Consider the following 23,341-nt stretch of genomic DNA (forward strand, 5'->3'; position numbering starts at 1 on the left):
GCCAATGTTTACGTAGTGCTAGATTGGTGGGCTAGATTATGCTGTACTGAAAGACAACCCCCAAATCTCAGTAGCTTAAAAGAGCAAAGGTTTATTATGTCCATCACAGGTTGGAGACTGGGAACTCCAATCCAGGTCTCCTCCCTGTGGGATTGATAGAGCAGCCGCCATCTTGAATGTTGCCAGTGGCCACTTAGTCACAAGGCCCCACCCAACAAGGGGGCCAGGAAGTGTTTTCTATGGTGGGAGGGGGAGGGTGGGCTAGAAATTTTGGCATTTGGCTCAAATGGCCACCACTAGTGCTTATTGTAGTGCCAGATGCTATACCTTACACGAATTAGCATTTTAATACCCTCAAGGCAAATACTGTTATCCCTATATTGCAGGTGAAAAACTGAGTCTTAGGGAGGTAAGTAAGCACCTCGCGTCAGGTCACACCAGTTCTATCCAAACCCAAAGCCATTGCCCTCCACGAGAAATCATTTCTAGTAAGATGCCATGGTGATTTCCAGGAGGAGGGAAGATGGGTTCTGTTTGCCAAACAGCATGCAGACCTGAGCATAAGATGAGGACAGGGACAGGGAGCAATGAGGCTGCTCATGTTCCAAAGACCATGGTGCTGTGTATAGGTGGCTCACACCTTCTCTCTTGTGCTCAGCCCTCCAACTCCTGATTCCAGGCAGATACTGGAGGCTGAGGTTTAGTACTGACCCTCAAAACAATAGAGATGGAAGCTGCTAGAAACAGCAGATCCAAAAAACCAGCAGCCAAGCATACCTGCACATTCATTCAGCAAACATCTATTCAATGAAACTAGAATGGGTCTCAGGGAATTCAGATTTGCTTGAGGGTGCCTGATGAAACAGAATAATCTTTAGGCCCACAGAAGTCAAGATCACCAGTAGATTTGCATGGGCCATCTTGGGAAAAGTGGTGGGTAGGAGGCCATAGAGAAGATTCATGAGGAAAACGAAGAAGGAGTTAATAGTGGCTGACATTTCTTGAGACTTTACTATGCGCCAGGCACCATGCTAAGTGCTTTACAGGACTTACATTACTGAATGCTCACAAGTAAGAACTGTATGAATGTGGTACTTTATTTTATTAATGAGGCATCTGGGACACAAAGTGGTAAAATAATGTGGCCAAGGTCATTAACTAGCAAGTGGGAAATCCAGGGCTCACCCTGAGTCCGGCATTGGGATCCCACTTTTAACCACTATGCTATATAAACTCCTTCTACTCAACAGAGGTGGAAAAAATGGGCTCCATAGACTGGATTTTTTTGGGAACTCTCACAGGGTGTAGCGTTACAAGAAGAAATGAAAAAGGCTCTTTCCAGGAAGGGCTCCCTGAGAGCCTGAGAAGGGTGGGGTTTGCCGGAGAAGGGCATGCAGTGTGCTCGGATCTCCCAGGAGATGCCTGCCCCTACTTCTGATGGAAACCAGCACTGCACCAGCACCTCAAGATCTGGCTGCTTTAAGACCAAAGGAGAGGGAAGGACCCCTGGCATGAAGTCTGGTTTTCTCATGGTGAAAAACACCAGCAGGGACAGTTGTGAGGCACCTACATTGCTAAGCAGAAACCAGAAGAGACTCTCTGGTGACTACAGCCAACAAACAGATGAGTGAGCATAGGTGACACTGCCATGGACTCAGGAACACCTGAGGCAGGTGAGGACTTTCCAGGGTGCTGGTGGGAAATGACCTAGCCTAGTCTGAGAATGTTCTGGTTGCATGAGAAATAAGTAAAATAATATATAAGTGCCTGGCACGGTGAAAGCACTGAAAAAAAAATGTGGCTGTCTTTCATTTAATTATTGGCGATTACACTATCTTTCTCCTATGCTTGTGTACTGAACTATGTCCAGAATCAAGTTCAGGTAGATCCTGAACAATGTTAGGAAAACATGACTGGTATTTATCACATTTATTTAAAAATTTGCAGCCGGGCAAGGTGGCTCATGCCTGTAATCCTAACACTTTGGGAGGCCAAGGCGGGTGGATTACCTGAGGTCAGGAGTTCAAGACCAGCCTGACCAACATGGAGAAACCCCGTCTCTACTAAAAATACAAAATTAGTCGGGAGTGGTGGCACATGCCTGTAATCCCAGATACTCAGGAGGCTGAGGCAGGAGAATCGCTTGAACCCAGGAGGCCAGAGGTTGCGGTGAGCTGAGATCGTGCCATTGCACTCCGGTCTAGGTGACAGGAGTGAAACTCTGTCTCAAAAAAAAAAAAAAAAAAATTGCATCTGAACACTTCAAAGCTGGCAATGTGGATTGGTTTGAAAAATAACCACTGCTTGATCCTTACAATTAAATTCTGTAACTAAAAACAAATGTGGCTATCATGATCAGTATTAACAAGACATAACGGCCTATAGGCAACAGAGGAGCATTTCTCAGCTTTGCAGCTCTCCTTTGCCCTATTCCTTTGCAGTCACACTAATATGCATGCATATGTGTATGCACACACATGTGTGCAACATACAAAGTGTATAAGACCAAACGATCCTCAGTTTTAGTAACAGAAGAGAAAAGAGGCTGCTCCATCACAGCCTAGAGGTCAAAGGGTCTCTCTAGGTTAGCCAATTTATGGTAGGAGTAATTTAGGTTACAAATTGAATATAATGCTAGACAAGGCATTAATTTCACAGGCAAGATGCATGCAGATGCATGTGACTAAGAGAGACCAGCTTAACTCAAAATGATTGATATGACATTTGGACAAGAGTCAAGAAAGAGCCCTTTACAACAACAACAACAACCACAACAACAAAAACCCAACATAGTGGATTCAAGTACTACAGCTCTGGCTTTTGGATCTTTCCCATCCTTGGAGGATGGGCTTATTTCTCCTGCCCAGGCCACATTGAGATGAATTACTGCTATTACAATTCCTGATGCTACTCACAGCTTGATTCTGCAGCACGACAATTTTTTTTTCCTGACAGTAGTGAATACTGTCAGCAGTGCTTTATGTGTGGGTAGACAGTGCAGCAAATGGGGTGCAATACACACCCAGAATTTTAACAGCCACACCATGACACTTTAGTCCCTGCACCACCAAGGGTATTAATGCTCTCAGGGAAATGGAGAAATTGAGCGCATTGCAAACCATCACACAGCAAGTGAACAGAGGAGCATACATAAATCTAAGAACATCCTCATTCCTAGGCCTGCTCTCTCCTCCACATCACATAACTTGAGACAGTGGGAATGATTACAATGTAGGAGGGAAACAGTATAAAGGATTTATCTTGTTAAAAAGGAAAGTAAAAATGAACATAGTAAAGTTAAAAGGAAATTTGCATGAGCTTGGAATCTTCCCGGTGACTGTGATTTAAAGACTTTTCAAGTCCTTAGACCTGAAGCGCTCTATGCAAGTAACTGACAAACAGTGCTCTGCTCCTAGGTCAGGTGTCTGTGACTGCCAAAGTTTCCTGAGTGCAGCCCTGCAGTCCTTTTCAGTAGGGGATACGAATTCTATTTCAGAATTAGAGAAGAGTTGAGAGGCTGAGGCGGGCAGATCACCTGAGGTCAGGAGTTCCAGACCAGCCTGGCCAACATGGTGAAATCCAGTCTCTACTAAAAAAATACAAAAGTTAGCCAGGCATTGTGGTGGGTACCTGTAATCCCAGCTACTGGGGAAGCTGAGGCGGGAGAACTGTTTGAACCCAGGAGGCGGAGGTTGCAGTAAGCCAAGATCACAACATTGCACACCAGCTCGGGCAACAAGAGCGAGACTCAAAAAAAGAAAAAAAAAAAGAAAAGAAAAGAATTGGAGCAGAGACAGAATCTATTTACCTCTTCTTTGTTAGTGTCAGAACACCACCTTGGTTTGGGGTAGCAATGCACCAAGTCGAAACCTCCATCCCCAGCTTCCCTCATATCTAGCTGTAGCCAACTAATGAAGTTCTGAGTCAAAGACTCTTAAGTGGAAATGTTGGTATGAAACTTCCAGAAAAGCTCCTTAAAAGAAAGTGGCAAGCCCTTCTTCCTCCCTTCCTCCTTCCTGATGGGTGGAGCTCCAGCAGCCATCCAATGAGGTGGCCTTGAGAATGCACGCAGTGTAGTGAATCAGGGACACAGAAGGAGCTGGGACCCAGGTGACTCTGTGGAGCCAACAGAGCAGCTCAGGACTGCCTGTTCCCAGAAGTCTCTTATAGGCAAGAACAAACCCCAGTCATTGAAGTCAGGTCTCAGTTACTCATAATCAAGTACAAACCCTAACATATAACCATTTTCATACATGTCTATGGATTTGTTTCTATGGGAAAAAATTTCAGCTACAAGGCTTCCCTTGTATGTGGCTCCTGCTTTCCCTTAACCCCTTAACCAGCAGGTATTTCCACAGACTCAAGCCTTACTTACCAAGAAGCTTGTGCTCCACTGCACTTCGCAGGGACTGTGCCAGAAATACAGAAGGCCATTGGGCTTCTCCTGGACCCACTGTTTGGTGGCGTTGCGGAAGGCAGCCCAGTGCAAGGTGGTCACTTTGTAATGATTCCTGTAGCCCAGCATGTCCAAAAGCTGGAGTAGCTCATCCTCAGCCAAGCCACCATGCGACAGGCACAGTAAGCACAGAGCGTCGGCCACCCAGCCATCCAGTCCTGCGCAGGCAACATGATGATGACGAGAATAAGAGCTAACATGAGCCAGGTATCTTTCTAAATGTTTTATATGATTCAACAACCTTCTTTTTCAATCATCCTATAGGAAATACTCTTATAGCCCCTGTCAAATGAGGAAAATGGAACACATAGAAGTGAAATAACTTACCCAAGGTCACACAGAAATAAATGCAGAACTGGGATTTGAACCCAGATAGCCTGGCTCCAGGACCCATACATACTGTTAACCATTAAGCTATCATCCATAGTCACAACGAACACATCCAGAGCTCTGGTTACACACTGGAAAGCTTGCTGATGATTACACCGAGCATTTCTGCCTAGCAGTCTTTATTAAGGTTTTCCAACACCTAATTTGCATTTATGGCTGTGAGTGGTTTTTCTGTATGATTGTTTTCCTGTCACACAGTCACAGACACCACTTAAGCCAGCTCTTCATTACCCACCTGACCCTTAGATTTTTCCACCATAGCTGGACCTCCTTCTGGCTTTATGATCAGCTGACTATAAAGAGATCCTTCAGACCATTCAGAGAAAAGGTAACACACAGTCTACCACTCTCACTTTACCTCCTATGCTAGGACTAGGGAATGAGCCCAAATTACCTGCAATCTTAAAGCAAAGGCAGAACTGTGCAACCCCAGTCAGCCAAGCTTCCCTGAGGTTGGCCTCAGCATTTTTTTTTTTTTTTTTTTGACAGGGTCTCACTCTGTCACCCAGGCTGGAGTGCAGTGGCACAATTACAGTTCACTGCAACCTCGACCTCCTGGGCTCAGGCAATCCTCCCACCTCAGCCTCCCTAGTAGCTGGGACTATAGGTGCGTGCCACCACGTCCGACTGATATTTTGTATATTTTGTAGAGATAGGGTTTCGCCATGTTGCCCAGGCTGGTCTCAAACTCCTGGGCTCAAGTGGTCCACCCACCATGACCTCCCAAAATGCTGGAATTAGAGGAGTGAGCCACTGCACCCAGCTGGCCTCAGGTTAACCAAGCTCTTCCCACACCTGTGGCTGAGCTCCCTGGGCCTCAGTGGCAGTGGCTGGGCAGAGCTGGGGGGTGGAGCAGTCTTTGGCGGGGAGGAGACCTGGGCTTTCCTGCACAAACCTGGAGATGGAGGGCAACACAGCCACAGGCCACTTTGCCGAGTGACTCTTCTAAGGGCACAGAGAACTAGTTTCCACCTCCTTGTAGGTGCAGGAGGGCGCAGTAAATTTGAAGTCAATTTTCTTTACAGAAATGCAAATTGTAGAACAAAAAAACAGGGCAGGATGATATGTTGCAGCAATCAATGCGTCTGTCTTTCTTTTTTTTTTTTTTTTTTTTTTAAGAAGGAGTCTCACTCTGTTGCCCAGGCTGGAGTGCAGTGGCACTATCTTGGCTTACTACAACCTCCACCTCCCAGGTTAAAGTGATTCTCCTGCCTCAGCCTCCCAGTTAACTGAGATTACAGGCACGTGCCACCACACCCAGCTAATTTTTGTATTTTCAGTAGAGACAGGGTTTTGCCATGTTGCCCAAGCTGGTCTCAAACTCCTGACCTCAAGTGATCAACCCACCTCAGAATCCCAAAGTGTTGGAATTACAGGCATGAACCACTGTGCCCAGCTGTGTCTTTCATTCCAAGTATTTTCTACTTCTCACCCCCACTTCCCCATCCCTGCTCCATTTTAAATTCACTGCCCTTAAGAGAAGACTGTTATAGCAGAGAAAAACAGAGAAAAACTCAAGTTTCAAAATAGACTTTTGAAGTTCATGGTAGGGACAATGACTTGAGGGAACAAATTTTGACTCTCAAAAGCCTGATTGTTGAATATCATAAAACACATTCCTGCCTTTCGGCCGGAACAGCCATCTTCCAGTAATTCGCCAAAATGACGAACACAAAGGGAAAGAGGAGAGGCACCCGATATATGTTCTCTAGGCCTTTTAGAAAACATGGAGTTGTTCCTTTGGCCACATATATGCGAATCTATAAGAAAGGTGATATTGTAGACATCAAGGGAATGGGTACTGTTCAAAAACGAATGCCCCACAAGTGTTACCATGGCAAAACTGGAAGAGTCTACAATGTTACCCAGCATGCTGTTGGCATTGTTGTAAACAAACAAGTTAAGGGCAAGATTCTTGCCAAGAGAATTAATGTGCGTATTGAGCACATCAAGCACTCTAAGAGCCGAGATAGCTTCCTGAAACGCGTGAAGGAAAATGATCAGAAAAAGAAAGAAGCCAAAGAGAAAGGCACCTGGGTTCAACTAAAGCGCCAGCCTGCTCCACCCAGAGAAGCACACTTTGTGAGAACCAATGGGAAGGAGCCTGAGCTGCTGGAACCTATTCCCTATGAATTCATGGCATAATAGGTGTTAAAAAAAAAAAAAGGACCTCTGGGCTACAAAAATGTTTCTCTTCATTGAGTAGAAGTGTGGTGTCCTCTCCCCCAAAGAAATATTTAAAGCAAAAAAAAAAAAAAAACACATTCCTGGAGCCAGGTGAGGTGGTGGCACACCTGTAATCTCAGCTACTCAGAAGGCTGAGGCAGGAGGATCCCCTAAGTTGGAGGCCAGCCTAGGCAACATAGTGAGACCCTAGCTTAAAAAAAAACAACAACAACAACAACAACAACTCTTGACTAACACATGGAATAAATTTTTTTTATGACAAACAATAAACTCAAATAAGTTCAGGGTGATCTAAAGAGGACTTTTTCCCCCACTCAGGAAGAAAAGCATTTGTGGAACTGAGAAAGTACAGGAGAGAATCAGAGAGGAGAACAAGACTCAAGCAGAGCACAGAAGCTGGCTAAGGAGAGAGGACCCTCTGTTAGGATGTGGCCCCCATCAGCCGGGAGCCACAGAGATCCAGCAACCTAGAACAGATGCACACACGGGTGTCCTAGAGGAAGCCAGAAGTGCAGATAAGTCAACATCTGTGGACCATGGAGACCATGGCCACCTAGGTGGAAGAAGGAAGGGACAGAGAACAACAAAGGCCACCCAGCACCCAGGCCCTTGGATCTCAGATCGACCCAAAGGAGATATGGGAAGGCCACAAATCCTTGCCTGACTGAGAAAATCCCAAGCTCACTGAAAACAAACCATATTGATGGAATTAACCTGAACTGACTAAATGAGGTATCTGCCATCAGCAGGCCTGTGGGCTCAGAAGAGGGATACATTGACTTATAGAAATAAGAAAGCTCCATTTCTTAGATTCTTGAAAAATGTGACTGAAATTTATGTCTAATACAGTTCCCCTTACAGCCAACACACAGAGTCCTTTAGAGGAGCCAAATTTAGCAAATAGAAATACAGGATGCTCAGTAAAATATAAATTTCAGATAAACAATAAATTAATTTTTAGTGTTGAGTATGTCCTGTGTAATATTTGGGACATTCTTATACTGAGAATTATTTGTTATTTGTCTGTAATTCAAATAATTGTTAGCATAGGTATACCCCATGCAATATCTGAGACATACTTCTACTAAAGATTATTTGTTGTTTATCTGAAATTCAAATTTCATTGGGCAGGCCAGGCATGGAGGCTCATGCCTGTAATCCCAGCATTTTGGGAGGGTAAGGTGGGTGGATCACCTGAGGTCAAGAGTATGAGACCAGGCTGGCCAACATGGTGAAACTCTGTCTCTACTAAAAATACAAAAAATTCGCTGGGAGTGGTGGCGGGTGCCTGTAATCCCAGCTACTTGGGAGGCTGGGACAGGAGAATCTCATGAACCCAGGAGGCGAAGGTTGCAGTGAACCAAGACTGTGCCACTGCACTCCAGCCTGGGTGACAGAGTGAGACTCCGTCTCAAAAAAAAAAGAAAAATTTCATTGGGCATCCTGTGTTTTGTCTGACAACCCTGTCCTTAGAGCCCCCTTCCCTGCGCAGGAGTCCACACATCTTTCTCCCTGTGGACTCCCACAAAGCTGTCAACAGTGGCCAAGTTCTACCTTCTCCTGAAGCCACAGTGTCTAAATTTGCCCTTTTGGGTTGAAAAGTCCAACTGTAGTCTTCAATCCAGCGTTTGAGAACCAATTCCCAGAGCTCCTGAACAGAGATGGCCTCCAAGTACTCCTTCATACACTGAAACTCATTGCAGTAGATTCTACATTCTTTCAATTCATTGGCTAGAATTGTGAGTTTTAAAGGACTCAGGTCTGGTTTTTTCCTCAACACCTGTGTGTTCTGTTGGAAGGGGTCCATCATGGGAATGGAGAGATGCTTTCTAAAGATGTTTAATTTTGTTTCTTCATCTCCTGTGCTAATGAGTTCCACTGTCCTCACATCCGGGCGGGCACACAACGACTTGTAGGACAGGCTGGAAGAGACAGTGCTCATGATAAATTTGCAACGAGAAGAGAGTGAGTGTGGCAGCCAGGAAAAATCTTTTGCCTGATGGAGAGAATCAAAGACATTTGAAAACATTAAAGACTTTATAATTACTTTGTTGATGGTTTTTCAACTTAGAGTAGGTACAATATAGGGAGTAAGTATAGAATAAGGGTTGGAGTTAAGGTTATTAATAGTGACTTGAATTGTAAGCATTACAGTGCTAAGAAAATATCAAGTCACACTCAATAGAACCGTATTTGACTCATGTGTCAGTTATGAATGTGATTGTGCAAATAGGAACTCTAAAAAGAGGTTCCTAGGAGCAAGTAATTTAATAAAATCACATAATTCTGAAGAATGACCTACAGGAATAACCAGAGGAAACTGGAGAGTTCAATTGGAACCACTCAGTTGAAAAAGAGGATGCTATTTTATGCTGAGAAGTTGTCATTTTGTGCAGCAATACTATCATGAGTTAAATCATTTTATTTTGGAACAAAATAAATACCTAATAAGATCAATCTTTTCTCGATTCCTTTAATAGCCTTTCCCACAATACCTCTTTGCCTAATAACACCAACCATCACATAACTCACCCTGAGCCAGGCACTGTGTTGAATGTGTCTGTAGGTACTAACTGTATTAATTACGGTTTTTAATTTCTGCATCTTAGGATGATTTAACATTCCTCAGGACCTTACAGACCCAGCCCTTCCCAAAGCTGGCTAACTACTGGGGGTGGTGGACAGCCTGCCTGGAATCTGCCTTTAGCGTGCAGATCTACCTCACACAACAACCCTTCCTTAAATCAACCCAGTGCCAGGTACCAGACAACTAGAGGCAGCCTCTGTGCCCAAAGCCCATCAAAATTATTCAAATTAAGCATGGGCAACATATAGAGAGCTCATCTCCACAAAAACATTTTTTTTTAGTTAGCTGGGCATGATGGCTCATACCCACAGCCTACAGTCCCAGCTACTTAGGAGGCTGAGGTGGGAGGATGGCCTGAACCCAGGAGGTAAAGGCTATGATTGCCATGATTGCACCACTGCACTCCAGTCTTAACTACAGAGCGAGATGCCGTCTCAAAAAAAAAAAAAAAATTCAAATTAGCCAACCCTAAACTGTTTACCCTGCCCTGCCTTGCCATTCCTATAGAAACCCCAGTAAAGGCTCTGGCTTCAGTTTCCCCTTGCTCCTGTCCTCTGCCTCCTGACCACCCTTCCCCTGGGTCCCTGCGCAGCGTGTCCCCTTCTCTCAGGAAACATAAGTAATGACTTCATCTTTCAGTGGCACCGACCTCTCCATGTGGTCACCCGACCATACCTCTGTAAATTAAATCCTGGGCATAATTTTAATACATGAACTCATTCTATCCTCATGACAACACTCTAGAAAGACAGAGAAAGAAACTCAAGGATAGAGGAGCTACATGCCTTAACTAATTCATTCTGCTAGCTTAAGTGGCAGAGCTGGAATTCAAACCAAGGGTCTGGCACCAGAGGCAGGCTCCTAATCGCTGCCCTAAACTGCTTCAGGTAACTGTCTGGCCATCCTTCCTCCTTCTAAAGAGCTCTGCCTCAGGCCCTTCTTCCAGAAAGCCATCACTTCATGAGAGGCTGTCACAATACTACATACCAATCTGTAGCAGCACACGTCACAGTTGCAATTTTATATTTATTTGAGTGATATGACTTCACTGATGTCTGCCATTCCCCACTAGAATGAAAGCTCCATTTCTTTGCAGGGACCATGTCTGTCTGTCTTTGCTAATAGTGCTTTGCCTATAGTAAGTGCTCATGGTATACATACAATTTTTTTTTTAGATGGAGTCTCACTCTGTCACCCAGGCTGGAGTGCCGTGGTGTCATCTCAACTCACTGCAACCTCCACCTCCTGAGTTAAAGCAATTCTCCTGTCTCAGCCTCCCAAGTAGCTGAGATTACAGGTGTGCACCACCATGCCTGGCTAATTTTTTGTATTTTTTTTTTAGTAGAGATGGGGTTTCACCATGTTGGTCAGGCTAGTTTCGAAATCCTGACCTCAAGTGATCTGCCTGCCTTGGCCTCCTAAAGTGCTGGGATTACAGGCATGAGCTACCGCCCCCAGCATTATGATATATTAAATTAAAAAGCAGGTTAGGAAACAATGTGGTGTGTAACTTCTTTACATAAATATGTATATGTATATGTATATGTATATGTATATGTATATGTATATGTATATGTATATATAGATATCCATAGGAAAAAGGTATACAGCAGCAAAATAGTTACCAGTGGTGAGACAATGAGTGTATTTAATTTCCTGTTTTCTTCTTTTTTATCATATTTTCTATGAGAAACAGATCTTATTCACATAACTGGTTGATTACATATAGTTTTAAGTTTTAAAGAAGCTGCTTCCCAAAGTAATAACTAGTGCCAAGCATTAGTAGAGGTTCCACTGATCCAATATTATTTCAAACAGGAGAAAAACTGAAGATGACAACCCATGAATGTGATTTTGTATGTGTAAAACCAGTGAAGATGAGGTAGACCAAACTATAAAACATAAAAAACAGTAAGACTGTTCAAAGTATAAAATAGGGGGCAGATATGTGCATGGGGAAAGGCCCCAGTGGCTGGAACCAGAATGCCCATGTCTGAATTCTGAGTCCACCACTTAACCATCTTAGGACCTTAGACAAGCCACCTACCATCTCTGTGCTCAGTTCTCCTTGTGTAAATAGGGAAGATGAGCACAGTCTCTTCCTCATATGGTTGTTGTGCGAATTAAATGCATTAATATTCTTTTTGTTTTTGTTTTTGTTTTTGTTTTTTTGGAGATGGAGTTTCACTCTTGTTGCCCAGACTGGAGTGCAATGGTACAACCTTGGCTCACTGCAACCTCTGCCTCCCGGATTCAAGCGATTCTCCTGCCTCAGCCTCCCAAGTAGCTGGGATTATAGGCGCCTGCCACCACGCCCAGCTAATTTTTGAATTTTTAGTAGAGATGGGGTTTCACCATGTTGGCCAGGCTGGTCTTGAACTCCTGATCTCAGGTGATCCACCATCCTCGGCCTCCCAAAGTGCTGGGATTACAGGCGTGAGCCACTGTGCCCAGCCAAATGCATTAATGTTATTAAAGTTCCTAAAATGGTGCCTGGCCCATTGTAAATACATTATAGAAGTATTTGTTCAATAAAATATAGAGCAGGGCTGGGTGCAGTGGCTCACACCTGTAATCCCAGCACTTTGGAAGGCAGGCTGGGAAGCTTACTTGAGCCCAGGAGTTCAGGATCAGACTGGGCAACATAGCAAAACCTCATCTCTACAAAAAGTTGAAAAAATTAGCCAGGCATGGTGGTGTGTGCCTCAGCAGTCTGGAAGCTGAGGCAAGAGGATGGCTTGAGCCCAGGAGTTGGAGGTTACAGTGAGCTATGATCATCCCACTGCATTCCAGCTTGGGCGACACAGCAAGACCCTGTCTCTTAATTAATTAAAATATAAAGCAGTAACTAAAAGCAGTGTTGGCTAAAACTAGAGATGTGTGATACAATGGAAAGGTGTTATATATAATACATCCTAAATAATGAAGTTTTTATTCTTCGTATTTCTTTTTTTAAATTGTTTTATTTTTATAAAGTTGTGATAAAATAGCGGTTATTTTAAAAAGACGTTACCTTCTGACCTGAAATCCCATAAATGCCAATCAGTTCTTCAATTCCATCTAGTACAAGTATGCATGGCTTTAAACTGATGGAAGCAATGAATACTTCCACAAGAAGTAAAAAGACCAAGCCATCTGAGTCTTCGTTAAGAATATCTGTTTCAAGCTGAGTACCTACAGCATAGAAATTTGTTCAAATTAGGTGGAAACGATTCCGTCATTGCTAAAACATGTTTATGGGCTGGGGAAGCAGAAGAGGTTGGGAAAAATGAGTGCTACTCACAGCTGTACGTCTAACACACATATGTATACATGTGATTACCACCTTCAAAATATTCAACCCAGAAGACACAATAACAATGTTTACCAACAGATTGTCTCCAATACATTTTCAGGATTTGATATAAAAAATATTTTTGTGTGATCCAAAACATTACTCTCATCTTCCAGAATGCAAAAACAGGTCATGTTACAAAGAGTTGGATACGAAGAGAAGCCCTGTGATCTGTGAAGTTTCTGACACTGCCTAACATTGGGTGCGTGCTTAGGGTCACAGCCACCACCCTGGGCTCTTCCAGTAATGCTCAAATATAGAAGCTCCCACCCACCATCTCGTTTCCTTGGCCCTACCCCATCTTAAACTTAACAGAAATAATCCTAAACTCTAGCCACACTACTGGGCCCTAGACTTTGGATTCTGGAAAGTATACATTCTTAGAAAGAACTAAGCTATGAACCCCCAAAAGGCAAAGGAAATCATTAGAGATGACTGACTTTCAGACTGCGATAAAGTGACCTAGTAGCAGAAACTCTAAGTTGTAATCAACTACCTAATACCCTAAGAACATTTTACTGCAACTTCCGTCTTGCTTTTATTTTTCAAAAGCAATATTTTCCACAGAAATTTAAGCGCATTGAGGTCTGGAAAATTGAGTCACATGTAGAACATTTAATTTATTAGGTCTCTCAGATGCCTTAAGATTTTGTTAGAGTCGTTGAGAGTAATTATATTTAGCAAATATTTATCAGTTGCCTATTATGTGACGGTTCCATGCTAGATGCTGAGAGGAGATAAAATCATTCATATATGAAGTCAAACAGCTAAAGGAAGTGGAAATTGGTTCTGTATACAAATAGCCAAATTTCAAGGCAGAATATGAGTCTGGAGGCTACTGAAGCTTGATGTAGAACCATCACAATAAAGAAAAGCTCTGTGTGAAAGACACTTCAAATAAGCCTTTAAGGGTACACAGGCAGAGAGGAGGAGAAGGGCATATCATCAAGACAGCACAGCCCAAGGCTGGGACATAGGAAGGTACCATGAACAGCTGAAAAACAGGACATTGCTTAGAGTAGTGTTTCTTAACAGGAGAGGTTCCAGGGTTTTGAGACATCCTACAACACAGGACAGTCACACCCAATGAAGCTTTGTCCCCAGGTCTACCTGACTTTCAGATATTTCGACAATCACGTAAGGGGGAGAAAAAAATTGATAATGACCTAACCTAGAAACCAACTCCATTTTACATATAAACACAAACTATTTTTTGTATGGTTTTAAAACACATTGAATTTTCTAGAATGTAACACCACATAAATTGATGGAAGATTATACATTGTTTTGTCTAAAATGACACCAAGATTTAGTCACCATTTCAGAAAATCACCACCCAATAGCAATATTTCCTATGAAGTTTGGTCTTTTTTTTTTTCTTTTTCTTTTTTTTTTTTTTTTTTTTTTGAGATGGAGTCTCACTCTGTCGCCCAGCCTGGAGTACAGTGGTATGATCTTGGCTCACTGCAATCTCACCTCCCAGGTTCAGGTGATTCTCCTGCCTCAGCCTCTCGAGTAGCTGGTACTACAGGCGCACGCCACCAAGCCTGGCTAATTTTTTGTATTTTTAGTAGAGACGGATTTTCACCATGTTGGCCAGGCTGGTCTCGAACTCCCAACCTCAGATGATCCTGCCTGCCTCAGCCTCCCAAAGTGCTGGGATTACAGACATGAGCCACCATGCCCAGCCAATGTTTGAGTCTTTAATAAGACACACCCAAGTCAACCTATATTTATAGACTGAAACTTATTGCTTTTATGGTGATTTTCTATACAGAGGCACTATGTCTTTGATTCAAGTCTGATCATTTACATGTTCAAATACACATTGTTTTATAATAAGTTACTTTCTCTATATTCATCTTTTTATAGTATAGCAGTGTTAACTTTTAAAGAGATTTTTATAACAAAATGATCATAAAATCAATTACTTGAAACTTTTTTTATGAATGTGGGACATTAAGAAAGTGAAGGTGTCAGAAAAGATAGAGACTGAGCTTATATCAAACAATGAAAAATGATTTTCAAGAAAGGGAAGAGAAAGAAATTCAGCTTGATGATTCATCCCTTGAGTTTTTACTTAAAAACCTTTAAAATTATGGACATCGTTGAGATTTCAGAACTGAAACGACAGAATTTTAGGGCAGAAGGGGTTCTTAGAAATCATCTAGCCTAGTCCAGACCCTTCATTTTGTAGATGAGGAAACTGAGGCCCAGAGAGGTGAAGGGAATGTGAACACATAGATCATCAGGAGCTTTTAAAACACTATTTTTTCTAATGGTTTGTTTTCAAGCCATGTGTGGCCCCCATTTCTTAGTGTAGATGGCTCACAAGCAGCCCCTGTCAGAACCCACAGAGGTGTGGCTCCTCTGCCTCTTCCACAAGGTTGGCATAGAGTGTAAGTGACAAGGTGAATGTGAATGAACCTCAGGAAGTATATACCACCTGACCGTCACAGAGCATAGAGCACTAATATAATCAGCAAAAATTCATCCTAAGCAAAAAAAAAAAAAATACTCATGGCTGATGCTTATAGATTTATATCTTTGTATATGAAGGAAAATATATGTTGAGTGGTTTTAAAACCACATTTTTGGTGATTATAATTATTTCTTCTGAAAATAATGTTGACAATACAGTCAGCGTTACTAGTATTGGAAAATGATTCTAAACATTTCTCCTTATTTTGGCAGGAACAATCTGTCTCTACTAAATGATAATGGCCAATTGCCTCATTTAAATGGTAATAGCTCACGTGTTTAAACAGCCATCTAGGGATTGACAAACTCTTGTGCTTTTTAGCAGTGTTATCTCTCATCATTCAACATAGGTTTATTGAGAAGCTTCGGTGTCTGTGTCAGGCACTGGGTATGACAATGGCCAATAAAATAGATATGATCCCCACACTCACAGAACTTACACAAGGAGACAAACAATAAGACAGATCACAGGACCATTTATAATTCACCCGAGGGACCTAGGGAGGCAAGTTCACAGTGCCTGGAGGGAGACACTTGTGTAAACTAAGATGCAGTGGAACTGGGGGTCCTGTGTCACGTGGTCAAAGTTAGGGCTGAGGGACAGAGGTACCCATCAGCCCCTCTTATGGAGGGGGTGACCTTTGAATAGGGCCATAAAGGATGAGAAGGATTCCACTGCCCTGAGACAAGGGAAGGGGCATTTTAGGAGAAGAGAACTGCATCGGCAAAGGCTCTAAGGAGATCAAACCTGTGGGGCAAAGGGAAAGAGATCAGGCTGGGAAGTCAACAGGGCCCAAGGCGAAAAGCTTGGCAAGCTCTGCCAAGGATTTCTCTCCATTCCACATCACCAACTTGAGCAGAGACCTTCCCGATGCTGGGAGAGGAGACTGATGAAAAGCATCCACAGGAGGGAAATTTTCCTTTGCTGGCTCAAGGAGGATGGCAGTGTAGTGATGAGGACTAGGGGCTTCGATCCCAACAGAGACCTGAGTTTGCACTCCCTGCTATGCCCTCGCGTAGTTGTGTGGCTCTGACATTCTGAGCCCCATTCTTCCTATGTGGGATGATAATTCTATGGGTGGACCATTGAGAGCATTAAATGAGACGCTGATAAAGCCCTTAGCACCGCTACATAGAAAGCCTTCAATAAATGGAACTTATTCAAACCTGCCTCCAGGTTCCATGGGGTCACATGGTGAGGAAACATGCAAATAAGAAAATCAGTGACAACGCTGAGCATGGTAGCTCACGCCTGTAATTACAGCACTTTGGGAAGCTGAGGTTGGAGGATTGCTTGAGCCCAGGAGTTCAAGACCAGCCTGGACAACATGGCAAGACCCTGTCTCTACAAAAAATTAAAAAATTAGCCAGGCATGATGGCATACTCCTGAGGTTCCAGCTACCAGGAGGGCTGAGGTAGGAAGATCACTTGGGCCCAGGAGATCAAGGCTGTAGTGAGCCGTGATCACACCACTGCACTCTAGCCTGGATAACAGAGCAAGACCCTGTCTCAAAAGAGAAAAACGAAAGAAAAAAGTCAGTAACTACTCTGACCTTCTATGAAGCGTGTCTTCTGTGACACCAGTTGCCTGCAAGGCAGGCAAAGGGTGTGGGAGTCAGTAGAGCTGGCTACAGGCAGTTCCCATCTACAAGATCCCTTTATCCTGGCAAGCAGGGATTGAGGACAGAAGAGCAGAAATATGAGTGTCACTGGGTGTGATTAGGTGCCCCAGATAGAAAGGGTCCCTGGCTCACAGCCCACGCAGGATCTGCAGCTTCAGACAGCTGAGGCGGGCTGCAGAAAAATGCTCTCTGCAAAGAGGCTGAATCTGCTCCGAGCACCTGGCCTCTCAGGCTGGCTGTGTTCGCAGCAGCAGCCCTTCCTCCTCTGCCCACATCCACCTCACCCAGGTGAAACCAGGTCTCAGCAAAGGCAGCCACAATAAATGACTCTGGGGCTAGGCTTCTCCGATCACCTGCAGGCTTTCTGGGCTGCAGAGGCGACAGCTGCAAACTCTCTTGTTTTGCAGTCCTTCCTCTCCCTACTTAGCTAATGAACAAGAATGTCTTGTTTCCCCTAGCAGCCCCCACACCCTGCTTCTTTCTCTAGCTCAGAAAGGAATAATAACAACAACAATAATAAATAATAACAACAACAACAATAATCGCAGCTGTGTGCCATGTACTACTTTAAATTCCTTACTTGTATTTTGTATTATGTTTTTTGGGTTTTTTTAACGCAGTTTTAAAAAATTTTGTATTATGTTTTAATTCTCACAGACCCTTATGAGGTTAGTACTATGAACCCCACTCTCATTTTACAGATGAGAAATTCGGGAACAGAGAGCTTAAGTAAACTGCCCAAGATCACACAGCTAATGAGTGACAGAGCCAGAACTGTGGGCCAAGTCCAGGACCAGCCCTTCCTCTTGTTAATGAGGAGGGGTGTTTTCTCAGGGTTAGAAAGTGTCAAGTATTCGTAGGCTGTTCCTGAGCTTATTCTACTGTTGTCAGCCTAAAAATCTGGTTTTTTTGAAAGACAGCAGCTGTTTTTATTAGGAGTTCTTTGCATCCAAACACACGTTCATTAAAATAACAATTCACTTTGGGAATAAAATCGTAATTGAGTGTGTAGCACAGAGTTTACATCATCAGCCTGCCCAGACTGAACACCTTTGGGATGTGCCAGAATAGAATTAGTCGCTATGTAGACACAGTCACACCTGCTTCTACTGATTTTGACTTTATCCATTTTATATGCCCTGAGAAATGCAACCATAAAGACCTCATCCACACGTGTTCTTCCCTCTGTTTACTCACAGACACCCACCACATGCACAGAAAGAAACTCAAATCCCTGGACCCTTTTATAGAGATAAGATACACCCATCAAAACTCACCCTGGGCACTCGTATACTCACTTAGGGCCCAAAGGCACACATGGGTATGTGTCCCTGCATGACAAGAGATGAATTCCAAAAGCAAGCAAAGTCAGACACATACAAACATGGAAATACACAGCAGGCGCCTAACAATAGTAACAGCTAAGATTTATCAATGCCTACTATATGCCAATGCTTACTAAGAGCCTTGGTCTTTCATACTTTATCTTAGTTAATCTTGTCAACTACCTGTAAGGCACATTTTAAAAATAATTATTATTATCCACTTTTTACAAATAGGAAAACTGAGCCACAGAGGGTTAAAATAACTCACCCAGGGTCACACAGCTAATAAGTAGTGAGACAAGGTTTGAACGCAAGTGGTCAGACTCCCTAGCTGCTCCTAGCAGTCAGGCACCATACAGGTCCCACACGATTGTGATTACACGTTGGCCCACACCTGGCAACTTAAATATCACGCGCCCAAAGCAGAACTCCATTTCCCTCAAAACCTGCTTCCCCTCCACCGCCCCACCAATGCTGGCCCATCTCAGTCAACAGCCCTCACCACCCATGTAGCTTCCTAAAGCCAAAAGCTAGGAGTTCTCAATTCCTCCCTTTCCTCCAACCCACACATTCAATTCATCAGCAAATCCTCAATCCACCCAAAACCCTCCACCTCCACTGCTATTGTCCTCTCTGAGCCACTGTCATCTCTGGCTTGGACTATTGCAGTAGCCTCTAACACCTGTCTCTGCCTCATGCTTGTCCCCTTACACACATTTTCCACACACCAGATTGATTCTGGTCTTTTAAAAATATTAATCGAATCATGTCATTCCCCTGCTTAAAACCCTCCACTGGCCTCCCACTGCACTTAATAGAATCCAAACCTAATGTTATGGCCTGCAAAGCCCAGAGTGGCCCCACCTTTCCCTCCTGCAGTCCATCGCCACCCAGCCACACTGGCTCTCTTTCCCTCTCTAAGTCATTCAACTTGCTTTCCAGCTGAGGAGCTGTATGACCTGAGCTGTTTTCTTTGCCTGGAATGTTCTTTCTCCTGGTTTCCACATGGCTGCCTACCTTCGTGTCCATGAGATCTCCACAGAGAAAGTAACAGAGAGGATGGCTACCTGTTCCACAAAAGCCCATGCTCCCCCTTCCACAGGGCAGGGTTAGTGTTCTATCCCTGCTCAGTTCCCAGTGTGGCCATGTGGACCCAGTGTGGCCAAGTGCTTGTCAAAAGAATGGGTGTGGAAGTGGCTATGCATCCCTTCCAGTCTGGGACTTCTGAGGAACAGATGTGCTTTTCCACTCTTTCCCCTCCCCCTAACACAAGTGGAGGGATCTGAGGCCCCAGGGGATGACATAGCCTTAATATGGAAAGAAAGCCTGTGTCTCCAAGTCACCACATGGAGGAAAGTGACTTGTTACCTAACTAAGGACCCCATATTATACTGTTTATATGAGTAAGAAATAAGCTTTCCTTTGAGAAGCCACTGAAATGAGATTCAGTTGATATGGCAGCTAGAGTTGCCCTAAGACAGAGACATAGTCCCTGACTGCTCAAATAGCCACCCTGGCACCTTATCACATCACACTGCATGGCACTAATAATTATTTGACATGTTTCCTATTTATTTGTTATCTACCATTGTCAACTAGGACATAATATCTATGGGGGCTATGACCTTATTTGCCTGACTTACTCCTCTATTCCCAGAACTGGGAAGAGTGTCTGGCACAAAACAGGAAACCAATAAATATTCTGTAATGCAAGAGTGAGTAAATGAGAGAATGAATCTGCTCAATATATGGTTATTGAATTGAGTAGGGCAGCAGTAGTAGAGAGGCATGTCCCACCCAGGGCCTGGCACTTGCTTCCTCCAACAGTGCTGTTCCCGAGACACCCACCTGGTTCCCTCCCTCCTCTCTTTCAGTGATGTATTTAATTGTCCCTTCCTCAGTGAGATTCCCCAGAATACCCTATTTAAAATCCTAACAGTTCCTACACATCCTGCCTACCTCTTTCTCTGCTTTGGGTTTCTTCATAGAACTCACCATTATCGAACAGTCTCTTATTTAGTGACAGTTAATTCTTTGTCCTCCTCCCTCTCCTAATAACATGAAAACTCCATGAGGTAAAAACTGGTGTCCATTTTGTTCACTATTGTATCTCCACTGCCTAGAATAGTGCCCTGGCACAGAAAGGTACTCAAGTAATGTTTGGTGAAAGAAAGAAAAAAGAAAGAGAGAGGAGGAGGGGGATAGAGGTGAAGAGGGGGGGAGGGAGAGGGAGGAAGGGAGGAAGGGGAGAAGGAAGGGAGGGAGAGAGGGAAGAAGAAAGGGACAGAGGGAGGGAGGGAAGGAAGGAAGGAGGGAGGGAGGGAGAAGAAAGGAAGGAAGGAGGGGAGGGAGGGAAGGAAGGAAGGAGGGAGGGAGGGAAGGAAGGGAGGAAGGAAGGAAGGAGGGGAGGAAGGAAAGAAGGAAGGAGGGAGGGAGGGAAGGAAGGGAGGAAGGAAGGAAGAAAGGAGGGAAGGAAGGCAGGCAGGCAAGCAGGAAGGAAGGGAGGAAGGAAGGAGGAAGGAAAGAAGGCAAGCAGGAAGGAAGGAAGCAGGCAGGAGGAAGGAAGCCTAGCTCTGTGAGGGAAGATGTGGGTAGACGTGGGAGGCAATACAGGGTTTAGATCAGAGCAAGGGAACAACAGCCACATGAGCAGAAGAGAGAGCCACCCATTTCTAACTGCCCTGAGAAGTCCTGAATGAATGGCAAGTCTGACTCTCTTACCGTAGTTTCTGTACTGTAATTCTGTGATGAAGTAATGGATCACAGACATGATGTCGCTGCTTTCACAGGTGCTGCCCACAAAATGAGGAATCAACAACATGCTCGGATGTTTCTTTTTGAAGTAATTAACCCAGTTGGCAATCAGAGTGGACTTCCCACAACCGTGTTCTCCAGACAAGAGCAAAATAGACTTGTAAGTTGGAATAGGATTTATTCTGAAAAAATAAAAGGGTAATAAAATGTAAAGAATATTTACCAAGGAAGGGAAGGAAGGAGAGAAGAAGGAAGGAAGAAAAGAAAATTTTCCTGCATACATTTTTCTTCTAAAAGATAAAGTTCTAGTTTCAATTTTGGCCTCAGCCGGCTTCAAAGAAGTCATTCACCCTCTGGGCTTTAGCTTTGTCCTGTGTAAAACTCGAAGAGTAGAGACAGCAACTTTGGAAGGCCCTTCCAGCTAGACAAACCCTAGGTCTGTCCAGTAAGAACCAGGGTTACATAAAGGTCCCAAGGCCTGGGGAGGGAAACGACCACATTAGTCCACTGCCCTTGCATCTGGCTTGCTCCTCCTCCCTTGGGTTACCACCACCAGCGCCAGGCTGGTCCTTGGTGTGACATCATATTGGAAGAGCATCAGAAGTTGAAGCACTGCCAGGCGCAGTGGCTCATGCCTGTCATCCTGGCACTTTGGGAGGCCTAGGTGGGCAGATCAGTTGAAGTCAGGAGTTTGAGACCACCCTGGCCAACATGGTGAAACCCTGTCTCTACTAAAAATACAAAAATTGGCTGGGTGTGGTGGTGTGTGCCTGTAATCCCAGCTACTTGGGAGGCAGAGGCAGGAGAATTGCTTGAATCGGGAAGTGGAGGTTGCAGTGAGCCAAGATCATGCCAGTGTACTCCAGCCTGGACAACAGAGCAAGACTCTGTAGGAAGGAAGACAAGAAGGGAGGGAGGGAGGGAAGGAAGGAAGGAAGAAGAAAGAAAGGAAAGAAAGGGAGAAAGAAAGAAAGAGAGAGAGAGAGAGGGAGAGGGAGGGAGGGAGGGAAAGAGGAAGGAAGGAAGGGAAGGGGAGGGGGAGGGGAGGAGACAAAGGGAAGGAGACGGAGGGGAGGGGAAGGGGGAGAGGAGCGGACGAGGGGAGGGGTAAGGGGAGGGAGGGGGAAGAGGAGGGGAGGGGAGGGAAGAGGAGGCCAAGAGGAGGGGAAGGGAGGGGAGGGGAGGGGAGAGGAAGGGAGGGGAAGGAGGCACTCATATGCCAAGAATTCCCTTCAATCCTGATGACCACCAAATTAGAAATCAACTAAATTATTATCATTGTTAGTGACTCACTGACAGTCTTCTACTGGGTGGGGTGTGTTACCTGGTAATACTGCATGAATATATTTCTTTGAACTGCCAGGAGCATAACACAACTTGTTCTGTGGCTTTCTTTTTCACTGAAAAGCTTCTGAATATGCAGAGTATTCTCAGGTCCATGAAATTCACTCTGGCCTTGTGCCTTACACAGTTATCATTCAATAAATACGTGTCTAGTGGCTTTTCACTGATGTAAGTTCCATGAGGAGGATAGTTTCCAGGCTCACCTTATTCACCATTGAATATTTAGTGACTTGCACAACACCTGACCATAACTTGTTCAGTGAGTGAATGAAATAAATAAACCTGACATTCAGCTTCAGCAAAGAAGAAAATCAGCCTAAAAATTCATTAAAAAAGAAAACGTAAAACAGTGTCATTAGAAGTTGCTTCATAAGAATTCTATCTCCATGGCCGGGCACGGTGGCTCACGCCTGTAATCCCAGCACTTTGGGAGGCTGAGGTGGGTGGATCACAAGGTCAGGAGATCAAGACCATCCTGGCTAACACGGTGAAACTCCGTCTCTACTAAAAATACAAAAACAAAATTAGCTGGGCGTGGTGGCGGGCGCCTGTAGTCCCAGCTACTCAGGAGGTTGAGGCAGGAGAATGGCACAAACCCGGCAGGCAGAGCTTTCAGTGAGCCAAGATTGCACCACTGCACTCCAGCCTGGGCAACAGAGCGAGACTCTGTCTCAAATAATAATAATAATAATAATAATAATAATTCCATCTTCATTAGTATGAGTTTGGAATCAATGCCTTATTGCTGAAATGATTTCACCAGCAAATCTGAATGGTCAGGTTTGATTTTGTGCCCTACTTCCACTTTTGCTCTCTTTCAGTCTCAACCAAGCAGTGTGAGTGAGTCCATCAAAATATGT

At 44.2% G+C, this 23,341-nt stretch overlaps 2 protein-coding genes across 2 annotated transcripts in view; one reads left to right on the top strand and one right to left on the bottom strand.

Annotated features, from left to right (window-relative positions):
- LOC129010213 (putative tetratricopeptide repeat protein 41) overlaps positions 1 to 23,341 on the bottom strand; it is a 72,271-nt gene that overhangs the window by 41,438 nt on the left and 7,492 nt on the right. Inside the window, 5 exon segments of the mRNA XM_054444168.1 lie at positions 4,376 to 4,400; positions 4,403 to 4,614; positions 8,588 to 9,029; positions 12,634 to 12,794; positions 21,105 to 21,319. Coding sequence (XP_054300143.1) covers positions 4,376 to 4,400; positions 4,403 to 4,614; positions 8,588 to 9,029; positions 12,634 to 12,794; positions 21,105 to 21,319 — 1,055 coding nt within the window.
- Positions 6,480 to 7,036, top strand: LOC129010217 (large ribosomal subunit protein eL21-like). The gene has a single exon (XM_054444175.1). It carries the CDS (start codon positions 6,509 to 6,511, stop codon positions 6,989 to 6,991), a length of 483 nt encoding a protein of 160 aa, XP_054300150.1. The 5' UTR covers positions 6,480 to 6,508; the 3' UTR covers positions 6,992 to 7,036.

Source organism: Pongo pygmaeus, chromosome 10 (genome assembly GCF_028885625.2).
Source record: "Pongo pygmaeus isolate AG05252 chromosome 10, NHGRI_mPonPyg2-v2.0_pri, whole genome shotgun sequence".
Taxonomy (NCBI): Eukaryota; Metazoa; Chordata; class Mammalia; order Primates; family Hominidae; genus Pongo; species Pongo pygmaeus.